Source organism: Copadichromis virginalis, linkage group LG10 (assembly GCF_057382275.1).
Source record: "Copadichromis virginalis isolate Kocher_CV1m ecotype Utaka linkage group LG10, C_Virginalis_male_GT1.1, whole genome shotgun sequence".
In the NCBI taxonomy this organism is placed as follows: Eukaryota; Metazoa; Chordata; class Actinopteri; order Cichliformes; family Cichlidae; genus Copadichromis; species Copadichromis virginalis.
This window is the reverse complement of record NC_140627.1, coordinates 20,528,186-20,537,757: the sequence shown is the minus strand read 5'-3', so window position 1 is coordinate 20,537,757 and position 9,572 is coordinate 20,528,186. Positions and strand designations below refer to the sequence as shown.

Genomic DNA, 9,572 nt, shown 5'->3' with positions numbered 1-9,572 from the left:
CGGTGTCGCTTCGCTCCTCGTAGTGCGGATGCCTTACACTGTATACGTTCATGAATATCATTATTACGGGCACTATTAAAAACAAAACTAGACCCGGATCAGAGCAGCCGTTCTGGCGCTTCAAGGTGTTTCCAATCATTTTAATTTGCCCCCCTCCACGCTGTTGATTAGTAACACATGTGTTTATAATTTCAGGCCAAAACAGTTGCCATAAAATCAGAGTGTCTTGCTTCGAAAATGATCTTAAAATGAAAGAAAACGCGCCCACGATAAGTTTATTTCTTCACCTGCGGATGTCTTTGATTCATCTTTCCATTTTAAGGTTTCTGGAGCATCTCGTTGTCCGTAGCTGAAGACAAGCTGTCTCTCTGGTCTAAACGGGGCCCATTAACGGGCCATAGGGGATCAAACAGACACCTATTATCCAGACAGCCATTAACAGGTGAGCAGCACATCAAAGCCACGCGTTCGCAAAGCCCGATAGCGTCTGTGATGTGCAAGAGGATGCCACGCAGGGGGTCGTGTTGTGTCTGCAGAACTCGGGTATAAAATCCCTCTGACATCATGCCTGCTCACTGGAGAAGTGTCTGGGACTCACTCACGGAAACTTATTTCCCCTTTTAGCTGCGTGCTTCGGACACAGCGTGCGGGATGGATTTTACCAGCGGTAATGTTTCTGAGATCATCACGTTTTTCTCGGAGCAGTTATGGCCTGATGCACTGACTGACAGCAACAACAACGGGTCGGCAGAGCTCTCCAGCACGGGTAGGTGGACATGTATTTATATTTGCACATTTAAAATGTGATATAGTTTGAGGACAAACATCTGTATAAATCTGTGGGCTGTTGACTCTGCAAATTAATTTCTGCATTTAAAATGTAATTGTCAGTTTTAACAAAACGTTTTGCCCTCCCTCTAAAGTGCACCATGTTCCATACACTATCAACTCGAAGACAAAGTGCCGCCGAAAGCGCACAATATTCAGCAAGGCGCAGCTGAGCCAGCTGGAGAGGGCCTTCTCTGCTACACCCTACCCGGATATCAATGGGAGGAAAACCCTGGCCACTCTAACTGGACTACCGGAGCCTAAAATTCAGGTAGGACACGTGCGACCTAAGGCTAATTTAGACAACGTACACTTGTTTTGTTGACTAAGAGTTTCATGTAATTCTCAATTTTCTTCAGGTTTGGTTTCAAAATCGGCGCGCACGCTTCTTCAAGACTAAGAAATCAACTCGAGGAGCCACCAAACCTTCACAGGTCAGGCACAAGACACCGTGCACTCCTCAGGTGGCTTCTCCTCCACCTCCTAGTCCCAGCCTTGCGTCTCCAACAGACTACCGGGTGCCCAGTCTACCTCAGTCCACCAGGCTCTCGTCAATCCTGGACATCCAGACCAAGTCACCAGACGTTCCCCAAACCTTTTGCCACCAATCCCAGGACTTCACCAGCTACTGCCAAGACGTGTTTCCATACGAAGGGCTGGATGAGTTGGATTTACCAGAGGACTTTGAAGCTTTTCTCAATGCACGGGGGGTACAGCCAGCAGAACGTGGCCATCCTGTCCACAAGGAAGACATCCAGAGTCGGCAAGGCCTCCAGGCTCTCTCCAGCTCTATAGAGACCCTGGCCGACCTGTCGGATCTGTGCTTCCAGGACCTGATGGTCCCCAGTCTGCCCAGCTTGGACAGCTCAATGATTGACTATCTTTTGGCATGACTGACAAAACTGAGAGCAACCTATTGAAGACTACGACATGAATGGGTCCACGTCCAACAACACGTCCGTTTGTGTAACAGCTACGAGCCAGCCTGCAGCAGGATGTCTGCTACATCAGTGTATCCGTTCTCACACCCATACGTCTACGCTGTGTCGCCAGTTGCCGTGGTGGCCTCCACTAGTGCACCCATTCGGTGATGTCGCGGTCTTTCAAAGTGTTGCGCTAATTTTTTTTTTTTTTTTTTTTTTTGGACAAAGGTGCCGAGTCTACCTTGGGGAGGTGGTAACTGTGACTTATGCTATTCGTTATCTATTTAAGAAACACCAGTATGATGCACATCAGATGATTTCACATGTCCTTTTTGCACATAGTTTGTTTATATTTTGGATGGGGTTGCAAAGATAACGTTTAGCACTTGACTCAAAGCTGTCCTTGCTGAGTGGGCTTCAGCGGAGTCCCGGAAAAAAGTAAATGAGACGCACTTGTTTCCAACTGAAACTCGGTACCAGATATGTTACAAGGTATGCCAACTGCTGTGACGGGGAAATGGGACACGAATGACCAGATCGCCTTTTTTTTTTAATTTTTTTCTTTTTATTTTTCTTTTTATTTTATTTTATTTTTTTGGGGGGGTGGGGTATATTTCACGATTTTCATGGCAGGCCGTGGAGATCTGTAATGTAAATAAAATGCATATTACGTTATGTACATAACATTGTTAATAGTATTTTTTTTTTTACTAATAAATGTGTCCTGAACAAGTCTCTCAGGCTGTGTGTTATCATTCATAAACTCTTCTTGAGGTCAGGAATCACGTGGCGCCGTGGCTTAGTTGGTTAAAGCGCCTGTCTAGTAAACAGGAGATCCTGGGTTCGAATCCCAGCGGTGCCTTTTTGTTTTCTGTTTTGATTAAAGTAAACTTTTAAACACTCCCGTAACATTAAATGTTGCGACACTGACGCAAATCAGATTTTTATTCATTTTTAAAAAACCTCAAAATAGTGTGTGTTTTGTTTTTTTGTTTTTTTTTGTTTGTTTTTTCCCACTGATGCAACAGTTCGATAATATCAGGTTATGTTAAAAACATCTGTAGTGGTTTATAAATTACTTAAACCTTAATACAAATTTCCTAATGCCTTTTCAAAGTTGTAACACAGCTTCTTATTGTATTTATTTTTGATATATTTTCCCTTGTACCGGCCTATTGCCCAACAGAGGGCGCTGCTTTTTTTTTTTGCTTTTTTTTTTTTCCACCTGAAGAGGTCAGCACAGGATTACGGCAGCCTCTTGTAGGGATACTCATGAATTCACTGAACAGAGGCCTGTATGTGTGCGCGCATATTCAGTTGCATTTGTAAAAACCAGGTCAGGCTACCCCAAAAGCTTGATTCAGTCCCACTAGATACAGCATTTTCAGGGGGAGGAAAGTGACCTCTTCAGTCTGCAGGTTTCCCTAAGCTTATAAACATTACATCTGCCCTAATTTATGTGTAAAAGGAACCGCAACTGAACTAAGTAAATCTTTCACCATCTTCTAATGCTGTGATAGCAGCCATTCCCTAACTCTGTAAATGAGTGGCTATTTGCATAACTTTATTAAAACTTGAAGTTATTTAAAAAAAAAAAAAAAAAAAAAAAATATATGGTGTTATTTTAGGTCAGTATGAAACTGTAGTCTTTAAAAGATTGAGCAAATCTGCTGTAAGCTATGATGGATGAGTGGTGAAACATTTCTCCCACTGATAACGCTGATAAAGGCTCGGTGTTGAGTTTGGGCATGTAGGCATGATGCATGGCTACAGATCACATTAGATGTGTGTGTAATCTCTGCCATGTGGTCAAAAATATCAAAGCACTCAAGCACTGAAATGTAAAGTTTATTAATTTTGAATAATTTCAGTGTATCCACCTAAGAGGCCATTGGAGAGGTGTCTATCCTGAACTACATGCAAGGGTCAAAGGTTTTGTCATCATTAGCCCCATATTGTAATAGTCAAGACAAGTATTTATCTTTTTTCTGCCCTTGATGCATCAGGTGCAGCAGCTTCATGCTTGCAGCCCAGCCAGTACTTTGCGATAGATCGAGGATAGGGAGGGTAAGTGGCATCCACGCGTTTTGTCTGCAGATCCACTCTGTAGTACTTATCTGATATTAAAAACAAAAAGGAAACACACAAACCAAAAGGTGTTAAGGAAGAATAAAGAGCTGTTTTTGGAAGGATTTTGACTCATTTTTTTTCAGGCTGATTTACCCTTCTTGAAGAAGTACACATTTTGAACGGGGGTGCTTTGGTACTCCTGCATGATGCTCTCTTCAGAGCTGTCACTGTAATCACCGAGGTCGAACAAATCATAGAACCAAAAGTCATCGTGGCGACTCTGCCTTCTTCGCTGTCCACGCCTCTTACTGGGCCTCTTCCTCCGACTCTTCCACTTCTTTGCGGTCGGAGGTGAAGTTGGTTTAGGAGTGGTGTAGACTCGTCCCACTATGGCAGCATCTATAACGGGCCTAATACCCCGCCAATCCCTGCTGATGAACCAAGGGCCTGTTTGGGAACTGGTAACTGCTAAAATACAAAAGTCATGCAGATGGAGAATAAGAAAAAAAAATCTGAAACAGACAAGCATAAAGAGACCAAGGTCCTTACAGGATCCTCCAAAGAGCTCAGTGAAGAGATCCTCCCATGCGTTATCGCAGAAGAGGTCTGTGTATTGTGTGAACAGCACAGAAGGGGAGGAACTGCTCATCTGGATGCACTCCTCGTGGGAAGGCTGGTGCTTGAACTCATATTGATAATACCGGTCCCCTGAAGAAAAGAGAAAAATCAGATTTCAGGATTTTACTCGATGAGAGAGAAACAATGAGGCTGTGGAGTTGCCGATACATTTTTAATGATATACAAATGCAGATAAAACCTTGCCATCTGCATTTGCTTCCATCAGATTCTGTAACTCTTTGCTTTGCCTCTAACTGCTTTTTCTGAAAACGTTAACCTCTGTGCTCCACTGGGTGTCATCAGACTGCTCTTTATAACTTGCTCATCTTTACAACTTGCCGTGAAATGATGATGCAAGGAAATTTTGCTTTAGAGGTGAAGTGTAGAAGGAAAAGCACCAAATGTTACAAGTGAAGACACTGCATTAAAATAATAAACGAATATAGCAGTGCTCTGTTTGAAGTCATCACTTTAAGGGTAAAGTTAAGGGTAACTTTATCAAGTAAAGACAAAATAACTTGACTTTCAGATAAATGTGGTGGGTTAAACATTTCCTAAAAATGTCAAATATTTACAATATAAGTAAGTACGTATTCAGCTCCTTAACTAATTATTAACAAAATGAAGCAAAAAACCCCCAAAAAACATGAAAACAACTTTGTTTATTAATTTGCTTGTTTTGTGCGATAGGGTGCTACTTCCCTATTCTTGTAAAAGCCATTATATATTCACATGCAAAGTCATCTTCCTTAGTTTTATCAGATCACGAGCAACACTTAGAAACCCCTGCTGTACTTGTATATGATAAAAAACATTATCACCCATTAGTACAAATACCTTTGAAGAAGTAGGCCTTCTCCTTGCCACGGTGACTTGGTGCTGGTATGGCAAACGCAGCATCGATCTCATCTGGTATGCCATCAAAGCCGTTTGAAATAAGCCGTGGATAGTCCTCATCCAGGACGTCACCATCAAATCTCCAGTACTGGTTCCCCTGAGAGAAAATGGAGCCCAGAGCATTGAAGTTTGAGGATACCGCTGCGAGGGAGTGTTAATGAGGGCAACAGACTACTCTCCCTAAAGAAGGTTTGAAGTCTGAAACATTCCTAATCATCATCTTCTTCTTCTTTTTAGGGGTCGCTGCAAACATCTCAGTCAATCCTCTGTCCCACCAATCATCTGCACGTCCTCTATCACTACATCCAGTAATTTGGTGCCTTAAAGCTCCATCTTCACCATCTTCCACTTTCCCCCCGCCGCACATGTCCAAACCAACTCAGCCTTGCCTCTCCAACTGTCTCTGATATACTTATTTCACCATTGCCTCCAAACCATATATCACAGCAGGTCCATCTTGTAAACATTCCCTCTTTCTCATGCTGCTACACTTCAGTCACAAATCACCCCTGACACTCATCTCCACCCACTCCACCCTGTCTCTTCTTCACCTCTATTGTGCACCGTCTTTTACTTTTGATTGTTGACCCCAGGCGCTTAAATCTCCTCTCATTCACACACATATTTCATCTTGCTTCTACTGACTTTAATTCGTCTTCATACCGCCACCTGCTCTCTACTCTCACTATAGATCACAATCTCATCTGCATAGAGTCCATAGAGACGCCTGCCTGACCTCATCTGTCAGTGTGCATCCCCCTGCAAACAAGAAGAGGCCCAGAGCTCATCCCTAATATAAAATACTGCTAATACTTTGCATAATTAACAACTTTTGTTAGTTAGTTGAGAAGAACACCGCTTTCTCTCCACGTTTCTTATGGTTTTTTTTGTAAGGTTACTCCATTTTATCCAGCTGAAGACCACTGGCAGGGTATAGCAAGAAAAAAATGCACAATTCTTCTTCATATGCACTGTACAAATAACCGAATCAATAAGGAAACAGATCAATATTATGAGTAATGAAGCAACACCATTTTCTAGCAACACTCATGCCAGTGTGGGGCTGAAGAGCATTATTTCTGCCATAATGTTGGATAGTGTATTTGATCTGAATTATTGCACGCAACAGAGTCACTGCTTGAGTATTTCGGAGTTACAGAGAAATGGTTTAAAACAATGGCTTTTACAACTGTAGGCACTCATTTTGAATTTTCAGAGGCTTAAAAGAATAAACAATAAATGTAGCTCAATTAAACCTGAAAACACATGCACACCACCAAAAAAAAACCACACATTTGTGTGAGGTGGAGCCTTTTGTGGACCTCATCACAAAGAAATATGGTAGCTTATACCTTAAAGATGTAGGATTTCCCCTGGCAGTTGATGCGTGTGAATGCAGCACTGATGGGTCCACTGATTCCCCAAACGTCCTCAATGAGTTTGGGGTAACCAGGAAGGATGGACTTATCATCCAGCTCAAAGAAATATACACCTACGAGGAAGAGCAGGCTCTGGATCAGTGTTTACATCAGCATTCAAAGAGTTTCAAATCTTGCAGCAGGATAATCCACAAAGTTTCCACGAATGGGTACTCAAGTCTGATTTTGGGTCTGTGTTCAAAATGACTGCAAATATGTACCCATTTATCGTTTACTTTTTAAAGAAACACATTCTGTTTTCATTGAGCAAAAGCTCCTTTAGCATTTACTTTCCTCAAACAATTGTTATCATTTTTATTTTAATTTTGGATGAAATTGAAAAGGCTTTCCCTCCTTTTCTTTAATGTTTGGATCTTTTAAGCTATTAACATTAGTTTTTACTATAATCTACACTTTTAGGCACTGTATCAATTCTGCATCTTCTGATTATAACTTTCTCCTCTCTGTATTGGAAAAAACAGCATTGCTGAATAATTAAGGAAATTAAAAAGAGAGACATTACACAATGGCAACAAAGTAACAAAAGTAAAAGTAGAAGTAGAAGTAAACTGTCCTGTTATGTGATCAGGATTACCTCTAAAAGCGTAGATTGATCCATTTTTCAGCTGCAGAAAAGCATCAAATGCCCGCCCACTGCAGGGCATGGCATCAGGATCCACCGGTAGTAGTGTGGGCGCCTGTGTAACATTGGGTGTGACAGTCGGTATAACCGTGTCTGAGGTTGGCATAAAAGTTGCTGTGCTCGGGCTCGTCTCTTCCAGTGGTTCCTCAAAGACATCGCCTCGAGAAACTGAAGGTAGAACATGAGGTTTTGTCAGATGGTGACGTTTCAAAGGAGAAGAAAATTCAAGCTGACTCTTTAGTGAAACTGTCACACAGCACAGCACTGACCTTTTCTGGGGCAGATGGTGTAAAAGTCCCCACAGCAGCTTCCATAATACACACACATGGAGTCACACTGACATTTGCTCTGTGGGCTGAAGGAGCCGCAGCGACCTGCACAGGACTCTGTGGGAAAGTAGTTTTAGTGTGAGATATCATGCAGCGTGTAGACCTGGTCTGAGTTTACCATTCAATAATCAGTGAAACCAGAAGTAATCAGACCCTTTACTCGTTTAAACACACCAGCTGTAAAACAATCCAGATGCATTATCAGAAAGATAGGATATAAAGTTAGGATTAGATTCTTCCTAATTCATCACTAAATAAAATATTTCACATTGTCAACGTTTGAAATATTTACAGTTATTTACCAAGGTGAACTGAATTTGAAGAATTGGGACACGAATAAGAGGGAAGCAACAAAATTGTGTTTTGGGTTCAAAGAGTCATTGAAATCAATTCATTTAGATATTTAAAGGGGAAAGTGTGTAAAACACGAGTTACAGTTACTAAAAACATGTTCCCACCTATCAGCCTATGACAGGGATTCTTTCATTGATTATGGTGTGGAATAATGGATGCTATATATTGTCCCTGCAAGCTCAGGCTGCTCTATTTCTACCATTTTTCACTCTTGGCTCTGTGTGATGTCACACAGCTCTGGCTTATAGTACAAAAGCTCGATTCAGCTCCCGTTCAAACATTCTGTATGCATAAGGCAGCCAATTGGAAGAAAGATGAATTAAATAAAGGGAGAGGAGTATGTTTCAGAGAGGGGATAAACTGGAAGTCTGAGATAAAGAAGGATATTTTAAAACTGAGTCATTCAAAGCATTTTCAGTAGAGTCCAAGAATAAAAAGATTTAATTAGAAATTAAAACAATAAAACAAACCTCTAAGAAAACACCAGGATAAACTACTAATTTACACTATACTGCCAAAAGTATGTCCCATCTTGCATGGCAGCTGCATCCAAGCCTTACATCACCAAACATAGTTTAAACCACGCCCCCCACTCGATCTAGAGAAGTGGAGACGTGTTCTCCGAAGTGAAGAATCATCCTTCTCATTCTGGTGGACGAGTCTGGGTTTGGTGGTTGCTGGAGAGCGGTATGTGTAAAGTTTGGTGGAGAGGGGATTATGGTGTGACGGTTGTTTTTCAGGCGTCGTGCTCAGCTCCATAGTTCCAGTCAAATAACTCTTAAGGCTTCAGCTCACTAAGACATTTTGGACATTTTCATGCTTCAGGATGGTCCCTTTCTGTTCCAACATGACTGCGCGCCAGTGCACAAAGCAAGATCCATAAAGACATGGATGTGCGAGCTTGGTGTGGAAGAACTCGACTGGCCTGTCATCCAACATCAGTGCCTAACCTGACAAATGTGCTTGTGGAAGAATGCTCAAAAATCCCCATAAACACTGCTAACATTGTGGAAAGCCTTCCCAGAAGAGTTGAAGATATTATAGCTGCAGAGGGTGGAGCGACATCATAATAAACCACATGGATTAGGAATGGGATGTCTCTCAAGTTCATATATGTGTGAAGGCAATGAGCAAATGTTTCTGACAATATAGTACATTTTGTTTCATACATCAGTAGCTACACATCAAAGTCAAGACATTATACGAAACTTAAAAATATGATCTATCATGTCTAATAATTACAACTGCTATCAACAATAATACAAACTGCACATCAAAAATGTTAAAGTTTTACCTTCTGCAGCAAAGGCGGTGTCCAACAACAGGACGAGGCCCAGCAGAACTACCGCTGGCTTCATGTCGGCTCACAGCAAAAATCCCCCAAACTAAAACTCTGAAGGTGTACTATTCTAAAATCCTGCTTACTAACCTAAACCACTAGCTGGGTTTGAGCTGGGTGCCCCACTTTGGGGTTTAGTACTGTGTGCAGCTG

At 41.8% G+C, this 9,572-nt stretch overlaps 2 protein-coding genes and 1 non-coding gene across 4 annotated transcripts; 2 read left to right on the top strand and 1 right to left on the bottom strand.

Annotated features, from left to right (window-relative positions):
• The first annotated feature begins 492 nt into the window (after positions 1-492).
• LOC146700385 (uncharacterized) lies at positions 493-1,756 on the top strand. Its single transcript, XM_085471405.1, has 4 exons — positions 493-543; positions 625-766; positions 924-1,099; positions 1,188-1,756. Exons 1-4 carry the CDS (start codon positions 493-495, stop codon positions 1,719-1,721), a joined length of 903 nt encoding a protein of 300 aa, XP_085327531.1. The 3' UTR covers positions 1,722-1,756.
• Positions 1,757-2,539: 783 nt separating this feature from the next.
• Positions 2,540-2,613, top strand: trnat-agu (transfer RNA threonine (anticodon AGU)). The gene has a single exon. It is a non-coding gene; the product is annotated as a tRNA-Thr (tRNA).
• Positions 2,614-3,586: 973 nt separating this feature from the next.
• vtnb (vitronectin b) lies at positions 3,587-9,572 on the bottom strand. Of its 2 annotated transcripts, none has more exons than XM_085470554.1 (8): positions 9,375-9,572; positions 7,667-7,783; positions 7,350-7,565; positions 6,689-6,828; positions 5,277-5,433; positions 4,371-4,529; positions 3,975-4,286; positions 3,587-3,868 (listed from the first exon to the last, which is right to left on the bottom strand). In XM_085470554.1, the coding sequence occupies exons 1-8, from the start codon at positions 9,436-9,438 to the stop codon at positions 3,729-3,731; spliced, it is 1,305 nt and encodes a 434-aa protein (XP_085326680.1). In that variant the 5' UTR covers positions 9,439-9,572; the 3' UTR covers positions 3,587-3,728. The 2 variants fall into 2 exon arrangements, with proteins under 2 accessions (XP_085326680.1, XP_085326679.1); XM_085470553.1 differs by having other exon boundaries at positions 3,975-4,289; positions 9,375-9,571.

What these genes read in the sequence shown, in the direction of transcription:
- LOC146700385 (XM_085471405.1), top strand. Translation starts at nt 493, where the DNA reads ATGTGCAAGAGGATGCCACGCAGGGGGTCGTGTTGTGTCTGCAGAACT. An exon ending in GTTGTGTCTGCAGAACTCGG is followed by an intron (nt 544 to 624) that starts GTATAAAATCCC and finishes TTCCCCTTTTAG; the next exon opens with CTGCGTGCTTCGGACACAGC. An exon ending in TACCGGAGCCTAAAATTCAG is followed by an intron (nt 1,100 to 1,187) that starts GTAGGACACGTG and finishes AATTTTCTTCAG; the next exon opens with GTTTGGTTTCAAAATCGGCG.
- vtnb (XM_085470553.1), bottom strand. Translation starts at nt 9,438, where the DNA reads ATGAAGCCAGCGGTAGTTCTGCTGGGCCTCGTCCTGTTGTTGGACACC. An exon ending in GAAGGCCTACTTCTTCAAAG is followed by an intron (nt 4,530 to 5,276) that starts GTATTTGTACTA and finishes TCTTTTCTTCAG; the next exon opens with GGGACCGGTATTATCAATAT. An exon ending in TGAGCTCTTTGGAGGATCCT is followed by an intron (nt 4,290 to 4,370) that starts GTAAGGACCTTG and finishes TTTGTATTTTAG; the next exon opens with CAGTTACCAGTTCCCAAACA.